At 36.7% G+C, this 23,967-nt stretch overlaps 1 protein-coding gene across 6 annotated transcripts in view; it reads right to left on the minus strand.

Annotated features, from left to right (window-relative positions):
* Positions 1-23,476, minus strand: part of LOC308563645 (cytochrome P450 1A5-like) — a 36,807-nt gene extending 13,331 nt beyond the window's left edge. Inside the window, exons 1-3 of one of the 6 annotated variants that reach the window (XM_081150894.1) lie at positions 22,889-23,059; positions 13,677-13,851; positions 817-1,655 (exon numbers count right to left, since the gene is read on the minus strand). In XM_081150894.1, coding sequence (XP_081007020.1) covers positions 817-1,655; positions 13,677-13,776 — 939 coding nt within the window. In that variant the 5' untranslated portion in view covers positions 13,777-13,851; positions 22,889-23,059. Of the gene's footprint in view, positions 1-816; positions 1,656-2,056; positions 2,082-3,490; positions 3,794-4,433; positions 4,594-13,676; positions 13,852-22,667; positions 22,817-22,888 lie in introns of those variants that run through there. The other 5 variants (XM_081150897.1, XM_081150899.1, XM_081150896.1 and 2 more) reach the window with 5 other exon arrangements.
* Between the last annotated feature and the right edge of the window lie 491 nt (positions 23,477-23,967).

A 23,967-nucleotide genomic window follows, 5' to 3' on the forward strand; every position in this document is an offset into this window, starting at 1 on the left:
TTTTGTTCTAAAATTCTCATTGGTACCTTGAAATGGATTGTTCACTTCCTCTTTTTTTTCAGTGGAAGGAACTTAACTCCTTACAGCTCTTCATTTGCTCAATTTTCCGCCTTTTCATTTCTATTTTTTTCACTATGCCATCATCTGAGCAAATCGGCCTCAAAGATCTAGGATTCCTTCTAGTACATACATAATTCATGAGAGAAATTGGTTCTTCTGTGGGCCATCAAATTGGGCCAAGAAGATTTGGGTGACCTCACAACAAGGTCCACTTCTGTCACCTCAAGAAACTTCCTACATGTGTTGCGATCTCAAAGTTCATTTCTATATAGTAAAGGGACTCAAGTAGAAAAAGTGGGTAAATTGGAAGCTTCCTATACAATATTCTTTGTAATTATTTGAAACACTCTTTAAAAATATGCTGATACTTTTAAGACCTTGTAGCTTCAGATGGAAAATGGAAGAGACAAAATCATTGGTTCATTTCTTCAACTCACTGAAAAAACATACATGGTCATTATTCATCAGCCAGTTACAGTTTCATAATTCAAGTATGTACCTTATCCACACACTGGGTAAATCTCTGAGGTCTCAAAAAATTCAAAACTCTTCTTAAAGTTCGCACATGAGAACTGAATGACTGGAACTCACTTTTCCTAATAGATTGGGTAGGGGTCAGTATGGCAAAATTTTAGTGAAAAGAACCAAAGAAGAATACATACAATTTTTCTGGGTAATCAACATATCTCATCATTATCTTTTGCTTCTTTTGCCTTAGGACAAATTCCTTGTCCTGGCATGAATTTAAATTCTTACCTTATCATATGTAGTAAGATGATCTTGTACATGTAGTCCGATAAACTGATTCAGGGCCTTGTAAAACACTCGAGGACCATTTATAATTCGCAGTGGAAGGTAGCGAAAACATGGTATGAAATCCGCAGGATTAGCTACACTGGAAGCCTTGAGTATGTCATCATTAGTTTTAACTATCCTAAGAAACTCCTCATCACTGTGGTCATATCTCTTGCCAAAGCAAAGGGCACAGACAATGTTGGCCACTGCACATGTGATGGAACTTCTAGGATCAAAGCTACCATTCTTGGAAGTCAACTCTGCAAAGACTTTTACCAGTTCAGAAACTTCCTCAGTGACGTGTTCTTCGAGTAAGCAAGAGCAGGTAGAGGATTTTGCTTCTGCTTTAGAAAAAGTTCGTAAAGCATTAGAGGCTATTTTCTTATGAAGCTTCCAACTCTCTCCATAATTGACTGAAAATGTAAGACTCTTTCCGTCTGCCAGGAAAGAAAACGTATGCATCTGAGGTCTGCCTGCAAAATGCTCTCCATCCTTGAGCAGTACTTGCTTCACCATTTCCATTCCATTCACCACTAGGACAGGCACCACGCCGAGCTTGATGAGAAAAACATCTCCATATTTCTTCCTCATCTCTGTGAATGTAAGGTAAGGATGGTCTCCAAGTTGAAGAAGATTTCCTATGATGGGGAGGGACCATGGACCAGGAGGTGATGGCTGCTTTCTCCCCTTACTCCCAAGCAGCCTCACACAAAAAAAACACATCACCAAAATTATGAGAGAAGTGGTTACCTCTTCAGGAGTGATTGACTTGTCAAATATCATTTTCAAAAATAAAGCACCTAAAACAGAAATATATAAACCTTATTTTTGCCATTTTAAGCATAGACTAAGAGTCTTTCTCCCTTTAAACATTTAAATGAAAAGTACCGACTCTTGGTAGTTATTTGAAAGCTATTCTTAACCAATGTACCAAGAAGACAGAATCAAATTCTTAGAAAGTGCATTGTGCCTTTATTTCAAGTCTATTATTTTTACAATTTTAAACACCAGACCAAATCTTTTCATGTCAGTCATTGACATGATAGACAGGAGAAGAGGACAATTGGATGTAGAAAGGACTCTGATGGTGGGGAAAGGGGTTGAGGCTATAGAAGCTGATTCCATACTCATTGTTAGCTGAGGATCTCCATCCTGTCACTTAATCTAAGTTTGTCCAAGTTTTCTTATCACACTATCCTACCTGACAGGATTAGTCGTGCATTCTTTCAGCAAATGTTCTTCTACCTTACCCCCCCATGTCAGGCACTAAAAATACAAAAATTCATAAACTTATCAGAAAACTGGATAAACAAAGATATGACAAAGTGTAAAATGTTATAGAGAGTTGAGTACAGAGTTGTCTGTCATGATTTGAGGATCAAGTTAAATAATTATTTAAAAGTACTTAGTCAGTTACAGCCATTTAGTCGATATCTAATTGGTCGTCTGCCTAGCCTGTCCTTGGCCTCCCTAGCTTGCTTGTAAGGGTGACCTGTTGAAGCTGTCCTTCTGCTCTGGAACTTGCCTATGTTGCCACGGGTGATTGATCCACGGATGAGCCACTGACCCCAAATGAACCTTCTTTAGGAATGTGGAATTGGGACTGTGAAAGATCATCCTCTCTTGGGGCAGCTATATCTACAAAATCTAAGTCTGAAGATACAATCTGGGAACCTTTAACCCACCAGGAAGATGTGAGAAACTGTAAAAGTAGGCTTGGAAAAAAAAAAAAGAAAAAGAGTAGAAAGGAAAAGAAATAACAGAATGAGGGAGGTATCACGACCTTGCATTCACAACTTCTAGTACCTTCATGATATCTTGTCCTTGGTTTGAATTCTTTCCTGCTTAAACTAGCTATAATTTGTTTCTATTACTTGCATCAAAGAGGGTCCTAACCAAAAAAAAAAAAAAAGTTTCATGCTCACACAGTCTATATTTGTTAGCCATTGCATTTTGTATTAACTATAGAGGGAATAAAAAATTTTCCCTTCAAAGCATACATAACTAAACTGTTCACATTTCTCAAATTATTTGCTGGACAAGTACCATTGGTAGGCAATACACTTATTGGCTGGTGTAAGTGTCCGATTCTCACCTGATTTCTTCTGGATGTTTTAAATGAATATGCAAGCAAGCCCTTGTCACTTGTCATCAGATTGCTTCACTTTTCCAAGTTCACATATAAAATGTAGCTAATTACACCAACTTGATTGGCACTGATTACTAACAATTGAACTTTGGAGTTAAAAATGAGAGATCAACTTCTTTTATGGAGAAAAATAACCTGAATACACGTTTAAACTAAAAAGAAAAACTGAGTCCCTAATCAATGCAACAACTGCAATTTGCAAAATTTCATTTTCTCTCTGTTCAGAAAGGAAACAGTGGGGCCTTCGTTGTGTTTCTGTTTTGCAGAGTGATGATTTTGTGTGAAACTGTGAAACATCTTCCATTAAAACTAACTGTGACTATGTATTGCACACTTACCATGTGTCAGACCCAAAACTAAGCATTAAATCTGTACTGCCTTTCAAAACTCATCCTTCTGTGAGAGTTATGGAGAAGCTTAAAGAGATAGATGTTTTCTCTATTTATTTCCCTTGTTTTTTGAGCTGAAGAATGAATCATCAATTACCTCTAGCACTTGCTTTTTCATAAAACTTAATTTCTCTTGGGCATTCACCAAACTGCCACTTTTCACATTGATAAATATCAGTGGCATTTCCAAAGCAGACTAATAAATAGGTGAGAAGTGGGTGAGTCTGGAAGAACTTTGGACTCTCATAAAGATGGCTGGGTTTCTTGCCTCCTTCCTCCCCAGTTTAGCTGTGGGACTTCTGTTAAATTACATCTCCCTTGGCCTCACTTTCCTCGTCTGTAAAATGACCACTTCAGACTGGAAGACTTCAAAGGCCAGCTGCAGTCTCAGTAATCAAAGCTAGAACAGAAAACAGGGCAGAAGCACTAAGGTGAGTACAGGGTTGACTGCCCAACAATATTATGTTGCCAGAGTTTCCAGGCAGTTTGCAATTCATCAACAAATGTAAGTAACTGTGATCACCCTGGATTCTTTTTCAGCCTGGGCTCTTCTAGCTTCTTTTATTAAAATCTCTCTGGCAGCTTACCAGGCCCAGATGCATTGCCAACTTTCCCAGCAGCTTTCTTGGAAAACCCTGAAGGCACATTCTGTTCCTGTTGTTTTGGGGGTGAATTAAGGCTGAGGACAGAGAGTAAAAGGTTCCCTATGGGGTGGGCTGCTGCATCGACAAAGATTCAACGGGAACTCTAGAGAGGAGCCAAGTAAGTAGAGAGTAGTAGGTTGGGGAGGTTTGTACTGATCCTCAAACCTAGACATGTGCATTAGACACCCATCCCCCAAAGGTGTTAAATCATTGCAATGTCCGCGTCCCAGACATACCAATTAAATTACAATCTCTAGAGGTGGATGCATTTTAAAAAGCTCCTCAATATGACTAAGGGACATTCCTAGTTGAGGGCATTTTTTTTGAGGAAAAACAACCTGTTCTGAGATCAACAAATCCATTCAGCCAAATAACAATGAAGCATGGAAGGCTTACCTGTGCCCAGAGATTTTGCAGATCAATGTGAAAAATCTGGCAGAAGGATCTAATAACAGAGAAAGTTTTAGGGAAAGCTGCTAGTATCCTAAGAAATAGAACAGTCTGGTCCCGGTGGCAGCAGCAGCAGGCCTTGGGAAAGACTGGGAGAGAACATTCCAGAGAGAACGTAATAAGAGGACCTTGGGCCCATGTGGGGAGGAGTTTGGAACTGGATTAGGGGCGTTTGAGAGGTGGAGGGAGAGAGGGAGGGAGGGAAGGAGGGAGCCAGGATTTGATCCAGGCAGATGGATTCCACCGTGAGTGGAGAGGGGACAGGAACAAGGGGTTCTGAAGAAGAGGTTAAGATGGAAATTGATCTTGGATAAAAGCAGGGCCTTTTGGTGAACGCAGAAGAGAAATTAAATTTTGTAAAAGTGCAAGTACTAGACATAACTGATGATTTGTTATTCAGCTCAAAAAACAAGGGAGCCCTGGCCAGTTTTGTTCAGTGGTTAGAGCATAGGCCCACAGACCGAAGGGTCAGGGCACATACCTGGGTTGCAGGTTCCATCCCAGCCCAGTCAGGGGTGAATGCAGGAAGCAACCAATCTATGTGTCTCTCTCACATCCATCTCTCTCTCTCCCCCAACTTCTCTCTAAAAATCAATAGAAAAAAATATCCTCAAGTGACAAAATTAACAAAAAGGGGGGGGGGATAGATGGGGAAAATGGAAGACTAATCATTTTTAAATTACTGGTGAGAAGCAGAGGTAAGGTCAAAAGATAGGTAATAAGGAGGCAATAAGCAGGAAGGAAAAAGACGATGGTACAGAGGCATTGCTTTGCTGCTAGTTTCAGGAAAACGCACCACACTCTAGGCAAGGAATGGGAGGAGGAGATATGAACTTAAAAATCTAGGAAACTTAGGTTCCCTTTCTCAGGTGGATTTGGTAGATTCCTCAGGAGACTTCACCATCAGATATGTATTTCCACACTAAAACAGTCAACTTCTGAGTATGATATTCATAGTTTTGGTTTGAGAATATATTCTTACCTACCTAAAGGTTAGTTTTTCTACCTGTTACTAGGAAAATGACATATGGTTTAGGAATATCTTCCTGTCAAGATATCTGCAACTGATTACATAACTAACTGTTTTTTGCACTTTGGAGTCTGGTCCCATATATATTTGAGGTATAAAGGTCAGCTTTTAATAAGAATGTCCAAGAATGACCATTGCTAAGTCAGTATGTTCTCACATTGGGAAGAAAGCAAGCCTCCAAAGTGCATGCTAAACCTAATGTATTTCCTCAAGGATAAACCTTCAGGCCCTGAGCTACAATGTCATATTCACAAAATATCTTGGATTTCTAAATATCTAAACTCTAAAAATTCAATGAGACTTGGGTTGCTCTAAAGAGTTTTGAAACCATCAATGTATACCACATTAACAGAATGAAGAGATTAAAACCACAAGATTATCTCAATCGAAACATAAGAAACATTTGACAAAATTGAACACTTTTTATGATAAAAATAGTCAACAAACTAGAAATAGTAAAGCACTACCTCAACATAATGAAATCCATATGTGAAAAACCCATAGCTAACATTGCACTCAATGGTGGAAAACTGAAAGCTTTTCCTCTAAAATCAGAAATAAGACATTTGTATTCAACATAGCACTTTAAGTTCTAGCCAGAGCAATTAGGCAAGAAAAAGAAATCAAAAGCACCCAAATTAGAAAGGAGTAAAGTCACAGACAACATAATCTTATACTTAGAAAACCTAAACAATTCTGTCAAAAACAGTTAGATCTAATCAATGCATTCAGCAAAGGTGCAGAATACAAAATCACACAAAAATCAATTGGTTTCTAAACATTAAAAATGAACAATCAGTAAAGGAAATTAAGAAAACAATTTCTTTAAAACAATATCATCAGAAAGAATAAAATGCTTAGGAAAAAACCTAAGGAAGTAAAAGGCTTGTGCACTGAAAACTAGAAAACATTGCTGAAAGAAATGAAATAAAACACAAGTAAATGGAAAGACATTCATGTTTTGATTCATGTTTATAAATCAAAATTCCAATGGTTTGTGTTTTTTTGCAGAAAAAGAAAGGATGCATCCAAAAATCCATATGGAATCTCAAGGGGCCCTGAATAATCAAAACCATCTAGAAAAAGAACAAAGCTGCAGGTCTTACACTTTTTTATTTCAAAACTTACTACAAAATTATAGTAATCAAAAGTCAGACACATAAACCAATAGAATGGATGATCAAATAATCAAATGGTATTGACAGTAGAAAAATCTTTTTACCATATATGTGACCATAAAAATTAAAAACTTTTGTGTATCAAAGGTCACTATCAATAGATAGTGGTGAGGCAACCACAAAATGGGAGAAAATGTTGCGCATCATGTATCTGACAAGGGATTAATGTCCAGAAGATATGAAGAACTCCTAAGAAAAAACATGGACAAAGAACTTGAATAGGTATTTTCAGAGATATACAAATGTCCAAAAAGCACATAAAAGATGCTCAACATCACTGATCAGCAGAGAAAGGCAAATCATACCATAGTGAGCTATCACTTCACACCTATTAGAATGGCTATTATAAAACCAAAACAAAATGAAACAAAAATCCTGGAAATAACAGGTATGTCAATGCTGTGGAGAATTTGGAAACCTTTTGCATTACCGACGGGAATATGAAATGAGGAAAACAGTATGGCCGTTTTTCAAAAAATTAAACGTTTAATTACCATGTGACTATAAAAGACTATCTCCTTGACCAAGCTTTAATTAGGCTTATCTGAGCCCTCTTTTTTTCAATCCTCACTGGAGGATAATTTTCCCATTGCTTTTCAGAGAGTGGAAGGGAGAGGGAGAAGGAGGGGGGGAGGGAAGGGAAGTTACTGTTTACTACTTAATACCACTGAACTGTACACTTAAAAATCATTAAAATGGTAAATTTTATGATATATATTTGCCACAATAAAAAATATATGACTAAAATTCTCAAGTGAAAAACTGTAATTCTCAGGATATTAGGCTTTCCCCTTTCCAGTTAGTACTATCATAATGCGCTTCCAATTTACTTAGCATGTATTCCTCATTCAGTTGATGCCTTGGTACATAAATTTTAAAAATGAACATGTGGTCAAAATTCTCTTTTGAACATTGCCTTGTATGGATTAAAAAGATTTTTTTGTTGTTTAATTCTTTATGCATGTATCACTTCTAGACATTTCAGAGATAAGTGAGCTGGGATTATTTTTTTACCCTTTATTTTAATATTTCAGCGTTTGCATATTTGAACTTTTCTTAAATAAATATATAAGGCGCTCTTGCTTTATAAAAATAATTTCAAAGAGTACTTGTCCCCCACGTGTAATTTCTATGATTATATTAATAGGTCTGGATTTGACTTGAGATTACAGTGAATCTACTTAGAGGGCCGAAAACAAACTCAAGAAGGTACCTATTCATCCTTCTACGAAAGACCGATCCATTCCAGGAAGAAGGCCCTCGGTTATTGTATTCAGTTTTCTAAGATGCTCAGTACAGTCTGCTCTATTTCTTTCTTTCATTTTTTTTTTTTTAAATAATGCTATTCTTGGTTCAAATTGCCCATGCTTAACAATATGCTCTTTACAAAATTCATTCCTTCTTAGTCTTCCTACTTAGGCAATACTGCGGTCTGTTCCTATGATACATGTTTCTGTAAAAGAAAAGTACTCATCTGTTAGGAGATTTATGTTAATTACTTATTTATTTTGTTAATCCTGACCTACGGATATTATTTCCATTGATTTTTTTTTAACTTTTATTTTTTGTAGAACTTTAACTTGGGTGACTTTACTTATTATTATTTTCTTTTAAATTTAATTTCTTTCTTTATTTTTAAATTATCCTTATTGTTGAAAGTATTACAGATGTTCCCCCTTCTTCCCCCCATTAAGCCCCTCCATCCCTCATCCTTCCCCCACCCAGGCCTTCTCCCCACTATTGTCTATGTCCATGGATTATGCATATATGCATATAAGTTCTTTGATTAATCTGTTCCCTCCATCGATTTTTAGAGAGTAGGAGGGAGGGGGGAAAGAGAGAGAGAGAGAAACATGGATGTGAAAGAGACACATCGACTGGTTACCTCCTGCACCCACCTTGACCAGGAATCGAACTTTTCGGTGCTCGAGCTGACTTTCCAACCACTTAGCTACACTGGCCAGGGGGATTTGTGTTATTTTAAAGAGGAAGTCAGGTTTAGTCAGTCTGTGATTTCCCCTCGTACATGAATATTTTGAAGAAAGCAGGGACAAACTTTCTCTCAAAGAGCATCATTATCAACAGATGAAGAACTAAGGGAGGGACCTTAAATTCTGAGATATTCTTTGAAGGCTCGTTTAATGGCTGTGCTTCCCATATATTTAACTATTTGGTGAAACTAAAAGCGGATATGGAAAATTTCCAAAAATATTTACTTTTGTGATTTAAAAACTAAAAAAGTGGTTGATTAGGAATTCTATACCCCAGGTAATTTTTTATTTTATTTTGATGAAACTGGTTTTTAAAAATAAAGACCCCCCCTTAATCTATCTCCCTGAGGAAAAATCCTGAGCTGAGAGTAAAAGGCTGCAAAGGGTGGGTTGCAATGGCGGTGTAAGGTGTTGAGATTGAGGGTTTTCATGATTTTTATCACTGCGCTGGTTGCAGATAAGAATGCCTTTGAGTGGTCTGCATCTAACCCATTTTTCCAATAAGCCCTATTGGTGTCATCAGATATTTCTGGAAAAGATATATTGTGTTATTGCAGAGACATCTGGTAGTTAACATTTTTTGAGGATTATCTGCAGCTTTAAACAAATGATCTCATTTAATCCTTAATACGAATATTTTGAGTTCAGTATAATTATGCTCATTTTTCATAATATTTCAATGGTATTTTTTGCAAAAACAGTACAAAGAACTCCCATATATCCTTCAAGAAGTTACCAAATGGTAACATTTATTACCTTGGCTTTATCATCCTCTCTGAGCTTTTACAAATAAGTTGCAGACATGATTGCTATCCCTTTATCTCTAAATATTTTGGAGTATATTTCTTAAAAAGGAAGACAGTCCCTTATATAACTCCAGTGCAATTAAAGTCAGGAAATCCACATTGATACAATAATATTGTCTTATTCAAACTGTCCAATAATGTTCTTTATAGAAGAAGAAAAACACATTGCATTTAGTTATGTTGTTAAGCTCTATCAATCTAGAATTGTTGCACAGTTTTCCTTTGTCTTTCGTGATTTTAACACAGAAGAGTACAGGCCAATTCTTTGTTCAAATGTCATTATAAATACAAATTCATCTGATGTTTCCTCCTGATTATGCTCAGATTATGCATTTTTTTCCACAAAGTTCCAGTAATAGTTTGTATCTCTATCTAAAATACATAGCTTATTAACATTGGGGTCAGCATTTAAACCTGAGTGAGCATCCAAAGCCTATGTCTTCAACCTCCATTCATAACATCATGAATAATTATGGAATTTCTCATACAGTAGCTTTAACAAAGGCCCAGGATTTTTATAATTATCACTGAAAACTTACTCTAGCCTCTGCCACATAATAGATGTAAGAGGAGGGAAATCAAGTGGTATCATAGTATAGACCTTTCATAGGAAGTACGTGTTCATTTTCTGTTATGTGGGAAATTCAATCTAAACATTTAGATTAATAGAAAACTTTATCAAAGTCTATTTTATGTGTCCTGGACTATGAGTTTTATGCTTCCTTACTTTATTTGCTATTTTGGTACCTCTCTTGTTTTCTTATCCTAAAAAGTTATGTTACACAATATGAAAGTGTCAGTTTGATTATACATTATTTCAGTTTATATTGGTATATTCCTAAAGAACATAATTTAAACATTATAATCAAACTCCCTTGCATTGGAGAAATTCAGCTCCTAAAAGCTTTGCACAAAGGTGGTGATTTCTATGTAATATCCGACTCTTCTAATTATTTCAAAATCCAACCGATTATCAAAATAGATTGAAAAAATAGTTGTATGAATCAATATTAATAAATAAGCCTCCATATTTTCAAAACTCTACATATCTTGGGTTAATTTTTCTAATGTCACTCTTACAATCTAAATTGAAACTTAAAAAATAATTAATTAATACTGTGAATTATCGCTGATGTTTTGGTCATGAGTATCTTTATAATAAGTTCTACAAATTAAAACTTAAATTTATCCTTGATATTCCTTATTTAAAAACTTCAGTCTGTATACTCTTTCAAAATCACACTTGACTTGATTTTGACTGGTAAAAGTAAAAGCCCCTGAAATAAGCATAGCTTCTTAGGACACATTGGCATTGCATGTAAAAGAATAAATACATAAAACATGATTTAAATCTATTAACTTAAAAGTGTAAGAATTGTAACATACCTCAGGGATCACCATTCACTCTCAACACTGAAGTCCTGGAAAATCTATGCACCGTTGAGAAGAATTAAAGACTATTTGCTTCTGTGTTTTCAAAAACATGGGTTTAGCTCCTTAGTAGGTCATGATCAGTGAAACTTGTGTTTTAGTGTGTGTGTGAAGATATCTAAGTGTGCATCTCTTTTGTGTACTGTATAAAAAGTGAAAATAGTTTATTTAAATGTGACACGGTCCAAGAAAACTTGAAAGCCACTGTTTTATTCAGTATTCAATTCCAACTTATTCTTCAGTTATTTTCTACAGGTAACTAATGTGCTGTGTTATGTTCTCCATTGACTTTCTTTTCTCCTGCCCATGCTAGATGTTTCTAGGCCCCTTTTCAGTCTCTGCCCACCCTCTGCCAGTGATACACACAGATAAACTCTGCATCTAGGAATAGTGCCTTCCCCTTCACCCTCAGCTTTCTCATAAAATTAAAGCAGTTTCAGCCAGCACACTAGGGTGCTCTTTATTTCAGGTATTAGAGTTTTCTTCCTTCTATTGGTAATGATCCTGAGTCCCTTCCCACTTGATAAAATTTGCCTAAAAATGTGGATCAGTCTAATTTTTTCATCATTATATACCAACCGCCTAACCCATAGTATGAGCTCTGTATTTGTTAAATAAATAAACAAATATTACAAACGTACTAACAAGAGTGACCCTATCTTTCATTATAAAATGGCCATCCTAAAACATCCTTCTCAAGCAAATTGTTTAATCTGATTCTCAAGTGACTAAAAGCATCCTCCCCTGAGATTGTACAATTAAGGGGTAAGGGAGTTAGGGGAATCTTTTCTTTTTCTTTTTTTAAAAAATATATATTTTTTATTGATTTTAGAGAGAGGGAGAGGGAGAGAGAGATAGAAACATCAATGATTAGAGTCATCGATTGGCTGCCTCCTGCACCCCCTGCTGGAGGTCGAGCCTGCAACCCAGGCATGTGCCCTGACCGGGAATCGAACCTCAGTCTCCTAGATCCTAGGTTGATGTTCAACCACTGAGCGACTCCTGGCCAGGCAGGAGTCTTTTATTGAATGAGCTTACAAAAGGGCTGGCTACAAATTAAATCCAGCCAGCAAAAATGTTTTGGTTGGTTCACACATTTTAATCAATGTCCTATATTTAGGCATTAGAAATTCTCACATAAAACCTCAGCTTGTCTGGAAAGATAATAAGATCTAGCAACACCAGGACCATAGCTGGCTGGAGCTGGGATGGCTGATTCACTTGGACTGGGCATTGTGTAAATCTTTTATTTTTGTTTGTCTCTCTTACTAGATTGTGAGCTCCCCAGAATCCTCATATCATGTTTTGTTTTTGTTTTTTGTTTTAGTCAAAACTGAACAGATGTATGTGAGTGCATAAAGTACAGATGGGCCACATTGCTTAAGGTTATTTGTGAAGATGGCTTGACTAACTATACGGGACGGTCCCCTGTTCTCTTCCTCACAGCATCTAGAGTTTGTCCCACAGAAATCTTATCTAAGCTCCCGTTTCAGCTATCACCTCCACACCATAAAGCTAAACTTGCAAGCCTGGCCCTTCTCCTGGATTCTAATCAGAAATCTCTAACTGCCCCTCAACAACTCAGTCTGTGTCAAGAGACTCTGTTATCTGGCCAAAAACACACTTTTCAACTGACTGCCCAATATTTTTAATGCTGCCATTATCCTTTCATGCATATAACCTTGAAGCCTCAGCAATTTTAGATTCCTTTTCTCTCTCGCAAGCCACATTCAGTGAGTTATTAAGTCTAGTCCATTCATTCTTCAAAATATTAAATGTCTCCGTTTTCTCTTCTGTTTCTATTCAAGGTCAAGTTTTATCATTGTGATAAACACTTAATTGCTCTCCTTGCCTCAAGCCTTTCAATATAGGTTTATTTATAATATCAACAAATATCTACCAAATGTCTGCCAGTCTTAGAAGTTAGGGAGTACAGCCGTGAACAAAAGTGATAGAGTCCCTACACTCATGAAATTTGCAGCCAGTAAAGGAGACAGCAAACAAACATACACACACATAATCATATAATGTCAGATAGTACTAAATTATATGAAAAAAGCAGAGTAAGAGAATAAGAAATGATGAATTAGAGAGGTACATGTAAAAAATAATTATAATTATTTTAGCATCTATATTTATATATAACTAAAGAAAACTTATTGTATCTAGTTTCCCAGATCAAACTTCCTGAAACATTTCACATTATGGCATTTCTCCATCCAAACACATTCAACAATTATTCATCTACAAAACAAGTGGAATACAGTCCAAAGTCATTAGCTCAGGGTTGCTTAATCTGACCCCAAGTATTCTTTCTTGCCTTTAGTCTATAAACACAAAACTCCAGAAATACGGTTAACTCTCTGCTCTTAGGCTTTTCTACTTTACTGGCCTGTTACCACTCTACATCCCTCTGAAGCACCTGACCCTTCATACCCCAGCACAAAAGCCCTTCTCCTTTCTCCCTGCTCTAGGTCATCCAGGATGACACAATCTACTACCTTGTAATTAACTGTCTCCTTGTGTTCATGTTTTATCTTCCCATGTGGATGGCACACTTTTGAAAGACGACCGTCTTATATCACTTTGCACTCTTTTTAGTACCTTACGAAGTGGTTGGCAGAGAGACGTGTTTGTGAAATAACTGTTGACCAACCAATTTCCTGAGTTGACTACAGTCAGTCTCTAGGGCTCTCTCTGGGCACATGCCCACAACATGGGGCTCTTTTCTCTTGGTGACATTAAGCCTGTACCTGAGACAGAATCATTGCTTGAGGTGTCCACTTGAATATGTCTTTCATTTTCGCCTTGAAAGCAGTATGTCACTGTAATCCAAAGAGGTCTTAGTATCATTTTTTGTGTAAGATGCAGTGCTTCATCCAGAGGTTAGCTTTCCTCATGTGCCACAAGGGGGGGCAGCAGCTCTTTCTGAGGAACCAGAATAACCACATTTTCATTGTCTTACAGGTGTACCCCAATATTTTGCCATCCCACATATTTGTTCCCATAAAGTTTTATATTTTTGTCTTGCTCTTTTGCATGTATTTTTTTACAACTAAATGGCAATTCCTTCTTCACCTTAAAAAGAAAATTTTATTTTAGTTTCTTTGATTTGATTCCTCTAGCCACTAAGTATTTACTTTCTACTCAGATTCTTAATTTTCTGTTTTTAAAGAAGTGGACATCTAACATGGCACCAGTACTATTGGAAAGTACTTGTTGTTGGAAATAACAATTCAAGGGGGAACCCAGAAAATATCTTTCAACCAACATCTGACATGGACAAATTATATATATATATATATTTGTCCCTGAGTTTACCTAAAGTATTGAGTGAGGGTAAATATTTAATACTTTGCAAAATATGAAAAGTTTTTAACTAAGACTGGGTGTTCCAATCCCGTTCACATACAAAATTACATGAATATGTGTATAAGTATAAAATAGAGCTAGCAGGAATGTTAGAAATGAGCAGGACCAAAATATTTCAGTTCACAGACAAAGACTTCAAATCAGAGAGAGGTCAAATGATAAGCTGATTTGTTCAAGAGTTCATCAGGTCCAATGCTCTTTCCATGAAGTTCTATCGTTTCCCTTGTGATCATAATGTAAAATCTGTAGCTAAAATAGTTTTTTCAAAAGTCTGACAATATTATGCTAAAGATCATTAAAACCATGTTAAATGTTGCTTTGGGTTCTGAATACGATGAAACACTATGTCCACACATAGTACTAAGTGTCACCTTGTAGTTCTTAAAGTTATTCGAGGAGATTTATCTCTGCTGAGTTGGAGGCTCAGATTAAGTGAAGAAAGCAAGTTATATAATAGTAACAATGACAACAATAATAATATGTAGTATCACTTCTATTTATATTAAGAAAACCAAATGAGTGAATTTGTGGATATAGTTCTGTAAGTGTATGCAGTTGAAATTCTTAACCATGATACTATGGGAAGAGAGGGAGACAGGAGCAGGTAAAATGCTTTCCAGAAGGCTTTCACTTAATTCTGCAATTTTTCCACAATATTGGAAAAATTGGAGTTTTTGCAACAAATATGCATAACTTTTGAATTGATGAACAGTTTAAAGGAAAAAAAAAATAAATTATAAGAGGACACACCACATTAACTATGAGAAAAAATATTATTTTTATGAAAGGCCATTGAACTTAATTTAAAAATAAATAAAAAACAAACACAAAGACATCCATTATTTTCCCACTGAAAATAGTCTGTCAGTGATTAACCAGCATAATAATAAGCTCAAAATTCAGTCCTAATCCTGGCTCTGCATTAAGTTATGGCTGACAAAGAATGGACTTGTTTTATAGGAATTATTAAAAATTTTTCATGAGGTACTTCCTGCATGAACTACATTAAATCTACCATTGACCACAGTGAAAGTCTTGAAGAGATAAAGACATCTAGGATGAATGCCACCCAAAGATAAGGCTCAGAAGTTTTTTACTGCCCACTAATATTTGGCCCATGAGAACGGCCTTAAGCCCTGGGAAGCTACCTCTAAGCAGTCCTCTGTAGGCTTCTTACTAGTGTCTCCTTGTGTACACTAATCCCTTGCCAGCTTCACTTATGAAAATGTAATTAGATTAATGAATTTCTTCTATTTAAATTTAGCTTTATAGTTTCTTCTCTAAAATGAGAATATAAAGTTTCAGGTGGTGAACACACAATGCAATATACAGGTGATGTATTATAGAATTGCACCCCTGAAACCTACACATCTTACTAACCAATGTCACCCCAATAAATTCAATTTTAAAAAGAATTTTTAAAAGAACATAACAAAGTAATTTTGAACTCTTTCTAGGTTTTTTTGCCCTTTATATGAATTTGATATTTTTCTTAAAGGGGAATATTTATTCACTCCTTTCCCAAACTCCTCACATTACCATAAAGGAACTTACTGATTTAGCTTAGTATTAGGCAAGTTCTTCTAGTCCCTCTCTCTGCTTGGCCATTTCTCCCTTGGAGAGAGGAGTAGCTTATCTCATTGGTGAACTTGGCGAGAATCTGGTATTCATCGGTGTCAGGTTTTTCTGTTGGATGAGATGATTGATGGTGAAGTCGTTGTCCATGAATGGCCCTGCCCCTTGTCTAATGTTTTTTCCTCTTGGAATAGTTTGTGTTCAAGTGGGACATGCTTCCCTCCTCCAACTCTTCTGTGTCCATTTGGTAGCTGCCTGTTAAGGGTGTCTGCCATTCTCTAGTTTCTCCACCTTAGATTGAGGAGATCAAATCCCAGCAAGAGGAATCCCTACAATATACTCAAATCCAGTATTTTCAGAATAATGCTGATTCTGGACTTTGATTCTCATTTATCTCTTTGGGTTGTTTATGACATGGGAGAAAATGTGCATGTAATTAGCATTCTTCTTTGAGCTCCAGAACTGTATATCCAAAGTGTCTAATGTGTATCTTCTTCTTGGGCACCTCAAAGTGAACTCAAATTTGACATGCCCAAACTTAACTCACAAACTTCCCTCTTTGGTTAAAATAAATAAAGTAACTAGTGCTCTTTTGAGCAGCCTCTGCCTCAGCAAATGACATGACCTTCTCTCTAGTTGCACAAGGCAGAAACTGGAAGTCTTTCCTGACTTCTCTCTTACTTCACGTATCCAAGCCATCACACTTCTCTCCATCTTCACCACCATCACCCTATTCTAAAACACCTTCATCTGCCATTGTCTCATAGTTGGTCTACCCACATGTTCTCGAGACTCTGTTCAATGACTTCACCATGTTCTAACCAGAAGGCATGTTTTCCATGCCATTGATGGCATTCTATTCCCTTTCAACAAAGAACTCCCAGCCTAGTGTGTAACAGGGTTCAGCCAACTTTTTTCCTCTAAGAAGATAAAGATTTTAGGCTCTGTGGGCCATACAGTCTCTGTTGAAACTTTTTAACACTGATATTGTAATGAAAAAGCAGCTGTGGACAACAGGGAAACAAATAGGTGGCTCCATTATAATAAAAGTTCAATGTAAACACAACCAATGGCTCCGTTTGTCTCATGGGCTATAGCTTGCCAACCCCTGTTTTATAATATTCTGCATATCATAACCCTATTTACCTCTCTACTCTCTTAGAATATTCCCACTGCCATTCCAATGAAATTTGCTTCATACCTTTACACTGATAGTATTATTTCCCGCTTCAGAGCATTCACAATATCTCTCTACACCTGGTTATTCACCTGGTTAGCTCTTAATCATTCTTCAGGTCTTGGCTCAAAGCCACTTACTCAAGGAAGCCATCTGTGGCCTCTAACCATAAGATAGTCTCTCAAACCCTTCCTCTAGGGCAATGGCAATTCTTATCTTGCAGTTATTTGAGTAATGTTGGTTTCTTCCACTTCTTAACCATCAAACTGTATTAGGGCAAGAGTAGTATCTTTCTTTACTTATCACTGCATCCCCATTACCCAGTGAGCAGCATGTAGCTGGCATTCAGTAAATTTTTGGTGACTGACTGAATAAGTGAATGAGTGCCTAGGTGAATTATTCCCACTCCCATCACTGGCTCTTAACATCACACTGTGACCTGTGCCTGTTTTCTCAAGTCCTCTCTTCATAAATTGTTTCTAACAATGTTTCTTTCTGCCTTTTCTTGTATCAATCTCCCTGTTTTGGTGCATTTAGAGGAATTCCTATTGCTGTTAACTTACCTCTCTGTCCTTTGCACTTGTCTCTCTTTTCTGGTAAGAGTTCCTCTAGCTTTCCTTTGGAGTCCAAATGCTCATGTCACAGATTTGTCAAATTTCTCCAGCTAAAAACCTCCTGGGACACACTAGTGGTAGAAAGCAGTTGCTTTTGTTGCCTTGTTGCATTGAGGGAGACCTTGCACTCTGAGAAACCATATGGGCATCCCAGCAGAAGGGCATGAAAAAGGACTTAGAAGATTTGAACATATGTTTGGTAATTTGGAAAGGTCCAAAGAAGCAGAGCTTTTGCTCTGGATTGGTGGCTGCTGTGTTGTCAGGAAGTGATAAGGATTCATTGATGGGGCATCTTAATAATTATTTTGTAGGAGGCAGGGAAGAATGGAGCACAGCTACATCTGTAATTGGTAAAAAGCCAGGGTTTTTTCCTATTAGCCAAATTAGGGTAATATTTGTGGTTTTTTGTTTGTTTGTTTTTTAATCATTTGGACTACTTTCTTGTTTTTATCTATTAAGCCATGATTACAGAATGTTCTTGTTTTGCCTTGATCCAAAAAAGTCCCAGGATCTTGTCTAGTTTTGTCATTGTGTGAAATTGTTAATGTCTGAAGGGAGAATACAATGGCCTAGCTGAGAGTGGCAGGCCAGTTCCCAGCAGCACTAAGGCCTTCTAGTAGTGCCACGTAGCTCCTGGCTTTCAGAAGCTGCTCCCCTTTTGCTCAGAGTGAGCCCTCCCAGGGAAGGGTGGGTGCACATGAAGGATGTCCACACACACAAAGGCTCTCTGTGCCCAGTTCTGGGTCTGGTAGTCTGTATCCAGGGAGGCCGACCTTGGCCAGCATGTAATAGAATTTCAAGAGTGAATACTTTTATTTATCATTTTTTCATTTTGTCCTAGTTGAAAAGTCACATTAACTTATGAAGTCAGATAAATAAAATTCCTTACTTATTGAAAAATGCATGGCATTCTTTGGCCTGCGCTCACTATTATAATCACAGATAAGAATTTGAAAGCACAACAGCCTTCAATAAGGTCCCTCAAATACGCCCTTTAAAAAAAATATCTTGAGTAATTTTGCCAAGATCATCTATCTATATGTTATCAACTGAGAAGAAAAACAACCGAATTTTGGAAAAGAGCCAATCCACCAGCATTAACTATGGGCTGTAGCCATTGCCCCTGATATGACACAAGAAAAGGATTTATGAGAAGAAGCCAAGTGTAATGTATAGTCTGAGGACTGTGATAAGGAAGGGTTTGTATCCTGTAGGCAGAGTTTGAGATTTCATGTTAATATGAGATGGCCTCGTGATACAGGGTTGTCTAAGCTTGCCTTGGCAAATAGGAGCACAGAGCACCTGATTCACCCACATTGCTTTGGGATCAGTGAAGCACAAGTTATGGAGCTTTCTGGAAGTCTCTGTTCTGTACAAAGTTCTGGGAGAAGAGTCTTGATTCTATCTCAGGCTATGCAAAGGCCAAAGCTGACCAGAGCGAAACGCTAAGCCCTTGATTGGACATACAACTTCTTGGTAGGGGCAAATGCTGTTGAATTTGAAATAACTTTGTAAATTTCAAGTATCACACACATATAATGAATTTGTATTAATAGCATTGTTATTTAGAATTAAATTATATAAAGCAAACTACAGGTGTATAAGTATTAGCAGTGTGTAATTATCTGGAAGAGAGAACATTGAAAATGTTGTCCTGAGGGATAAAAAACCTCAGAAATACAGAAATGAAAGAATTTAAAATGAGACCTAAGGAATATATGGGATCCTGAGCCTTCACACAACTTTTAATCGTTTTAACTAACAAGTTCTTTATCTTAATCCCAAAATTATTTACCACTTTTCTTTAGTTGTGCCACTTTCTTTTTCTTCACAAATATGCTGACCTTGAATTTGACAAAGAAAATTAGAATTATCCGGGATGACTACTTGACTCACCTGCAACAAGCAAATCTGGAGCTAGTGACATTTGACCTCATTGATGAGCACCACTTGTATGCGTGGTTAATGCCTCTACTGTGCCATAGGCTCTCCACCTCTTCATCTTCTTGAGGATCTTTCCCATAAATTCTCTCTCCTCTCTCTCTCTCTCTCTCTCTCTCTTTCTTTCTTCCCTTTTCCATGGTATAATCAGAGCTCATGACAAATAAATATTCAGTAATAATAAGTACATAAGGTACTTAATAAATATTATGCCGGAGTATCATTTGAAACTATTTTTTTTATTTTAACTTGTACTCTTCCTACTGGTGTTGCCCTCATTTTAGATGCTTGGTAAGTTTGTTACCATTAAATTGAAACTGTAAGGGCTATAACCTTATATAAAATGTTATAGATAATGATGACAATAATAGTTAATACTTGTGGAACATTTACTGTGTTCCAGACCCTTTTCTAAGCCCTACACATTGAATTCATTTAACCCTTACAACAATCCTATGATAGGTGCTATTGACATTTTTCCATATTAGAAATGAGAAAACTGAGTCACAGAGTGGTTAACTTCTTTTTCCAAAGCCACAGAGTTAACAAAGACATGTTGATGTTAAATTAGAAGTTATAGAGGTTGCCTGGCCGGCATGGCTCAGTGGTTGAGTGTTGACCCGTGAACCAGGAGGTCACGGTTTGATTCCCTGTCATGGAACATGCCTGGGTTGTGGACTTGATCCTTGGTAAGGAGCCTGCAGGAGGCAGCTGATCAATGGCTTCTCTCATCATTGATGTTTCTATCTCTCTCCCTCTCCTTTCATCTCTCTGAAATCAATAAAAATATATTTTAAAAAAAGAAGTTATAGAGGTTACAATTATATTTAATATGGGAAATATGTGTAAAATAATGTCATACTAACAGTAGATTAGTACTAACAATATTTTGCTCTGTTTATACCATTGTGTCTTAAAGGTAATTCTAAGCTCTTTTATTGCACTCAAACTCTTTTGAATGCAGACATTTTAAAGTCCACATAGTGCATAGAAGGGAGCTAAATCAGTAACAAAAATAGTAGCTTACATTTACATAGCACATACTATGTGTTATGCACTGTTCTTAGTAATTGAAATATATTAACTCATTTAGTTCTTACAATTATAGTTGCTACTATTATTCTTATTCTATACATGAGAAGTTAAAGCTCAAGGAAATATAGTATCTTTCCTGAAGTCATAGAGTTTGCAAATGGCAAAGCCAGAATTTGAGCCAGTCAACCTGGTCCAGATTCAGAGCGTTTAACCAATATGCTCTACTACTCACAGAGTGCTTATGAGAAATTAAGCAATCTAATTATATATATAATTAATATAATATAGTATATAGTATATATATAATTTCATTACAGGATAATATAGTTCAAGATATATTTCCCATACGCTTATCTAAGTTCCAGATCTATACTCTTGGATGAACACAAATAAGAACACAGTAAATTAAGAAGTACATTGGCAAAAATATATAATCTCAGAGCCTATAATTTCTCCCTAGATAACACTAATTAATAACTAAGGTCATATTTTAAATGATTTTTTAGAAATAAATTTCCCAGACAAGGGATGACTATTTTATCAAAAGAGATGATGATTTCTCTTCAGACATATTATTTTTAAACAAATATAAATTTCTTTTATTCCCTAGAGAGTATTAATTTCATATTTCAAAAGGAAAGAAAACAAGATGATTAAGTGCAAATTTCAAGACAAAACTTGGAATTTGCCCACATTCTTGACTACAACTATATCATGAAACAAAAGTAATATTTTCTAAAGAAAAGGAAACGAGTGTTTAAAAACAATAAACTACAATTACCAACTACTATGGAACCAAGAGTGTGCATGCGTCACTAAGCTATCTTTAGATTCTGCTTTTAGATGAGTCTATTCATGAGAGAAAAATACACAATAGCCACCAGAATACGTACATACTTCATTAAGACTTACTGAATCATCACAAACAGATCTATTAATAAAGCATTGGAATCCCATGTGGATATGAATTACTACTTTTTTAAAATTAAAAAGACTAGTCCCCTGACGGGTGTAGTTCAGTTGATAGGAGCATTGTCTTGTACACCAAAAGGTCATGGGTTCGATTCCCGGTCAGGGCACATACCCAGTTGCAGGTTCCATCGGGAGGCAACTGATGCATTTTCACTTTACATCGATGTTTCTTTCTCACTCTTCCTCTCCCTTCCTCTCTCAATAATAATAAAAAAAAATTAAAACAACAACCATGCCTTCAGATGAGAATTTAAAAAAACACACACACCTAGTTTCTTATCCAAAGAATTTAAAATAGATAGTATTTTATATGCTATATACACTGTATATAAAAATACTATATATGTGTGTGTGTATGTGTGTGTGTGTGTGTGTATATATATATATTTCCTGCACAGAAATATATAGTAATCATAGAGTATAAGAGAGAGAGGATATAAAAACCTGTCATAAGAGACAAAAAAGGGCATTTTATTTTATTGTGATAAAAAGGTTTAGAAAGAGTTAAAAAGCATAAGAAGTTAACCATTGAATGCTAAGAATGCAGAAGGAATTTTTTTCCTCTTCTTAAGTATTTCTTATGTTTCCATATTTTCTAGAATCAGTTGATATTACTTTTAAATCATTTAAAAGTGTTACAAAAGTCTACCAAAAGAGTAAGGGAAATAATTATCTATTGGAGAGCATTAGCAACTTAAAGCAGTAAACATATGACCTGAAATCCATAACCCTTATAATTTCAAGATCAGCAGTCAGTTCAGCATCTCAGTAGAATAAATAATAAACTCAGAGTGCCTCCACTGAAATCTTTCTATAAAAATTCAAAAGCATTTCAAATCACGCCTCCAATGACACACTAGAGAGTCACCAGCGTACGGTACTGTTTCTATAATTTCCCGTAACAATAACAACAGAAACAGGCTATTAAAATTCACTTAACCTATTTAGTAACGTAGACACCCATATTTATTGTAACTAACCCAAATAACATAACTTATACACATAAACAATTACAGATATTCTAACAAGAAAGAAAAATTAAAAGGAGAGGGACCTACCTTCTCAAAGACTAAAACCCCAAAGTATTTTCCACTTTAACTAAACTTAACTAAAAATTTTGGTTAAGTTACAGAGATTCCCTCCTGGGATCAAATCCAGTCTCAAATTTCCCAACAATTATCATGTTTTGTATTCTTTACCCAGAAACAGCTAGAAAAGGTGAATGCATTTGGGAAAAGAAAAACATTATAGAGCAATGCGTAGATGTGACTGTCATTACCCGTGTTTGGCTTCTCACTCCTGCCAGTCTTATGTCAGAGAAGATGACGTTCTCCTGGGTCATTTTTCTCCAACCGGAAATCGAGGCTTAAATTTCTTGAGCTCACAGTGGGAGGAAAACCCCAGCTCAGAATTTTAAATTCCAGACCTTCCACTTGACCAGACCCATTACCTAGAAAATAACAAATGCTTGTCTTCAACAAACTCCATCCCAAAGCAGTTGTTTTGGGGGAAAGCAGACACGCAAAGATTGCAGATGGGCCTGCTGTGTGGCCGAGAGGAGAGCTCGCCCGGATTCACACGGTGCATTTCCAGGAGCAGGCGCACAGGCAGGCCTGCTCCTCTTCTTCCAGCCCGTCCGGCTGCTCCCACGACGCAGACGGGGCCCCCGCTTCCCAGGGAGCGGACTCGAGCCACGAGCTCCTGCTCTCTGAATACGGGCATGGGCTCCTGGCCTCTGCATACTGAGGCGATTCTCTCGTCTCCTTCCAAGGACCTTCATAGGATGGAACAGGATACATTTTAGCTCCGTGGCTGTATCTGATCTGGGGACCAGGGAGTTGAGGCATAAAGGTTTGCATTTCGAAAGAACGGACAAAACAGCCCCAAGACAATTTTTTCTCTTATTGAGGACTTTTTTGGGCTCCCTACAATCTCCTCCAGAAATAGCTGGTGCTGACTCACTTGTCTTTAGGGACACAGTTATTGTGGCCAGATTTTTTCTGGCACTTGATTGAGAGATCTTAGATTAGCAATGTTGCTTGGCAACACGAAAGCACCCCATCCGTTTTTTTTCACTTTGATTTACCTACATTCAAATGTTAAACTTTCAGAAAGAGCACAGATGGTTTTAAGATTTAGCATTTAGTATTTGCAAAGAAAAAAAAAATACACTCAATTCCAATGTGTTCTCCTAGCACACAGAATTCTAAGTTTTGTGTGATAAGCAATTCCATTTATATCCATGTGAAATGTCCTTGCCATTTCCTTCAGTCTCCATCCCAGCTGTTCTATCACTACCCACACTCAAAAAACCTCTCATGATATGCATTTTTTTATTGTTGAAAGTATTACAGATGT

Source organism: Miniopterus schreibersii (genome assembly GCF_964146895.1).
Source record: "Miniopterus schreibersii genome assembly, chromosome: 11".
In the NCBI taxonomy this organism is placed as follows: Eukaryota; Metazoa; Chordata; class Mammalia; order Chiroptera; family Miniopteridae; genus Miniopterus; species Miniopterus schreibersii.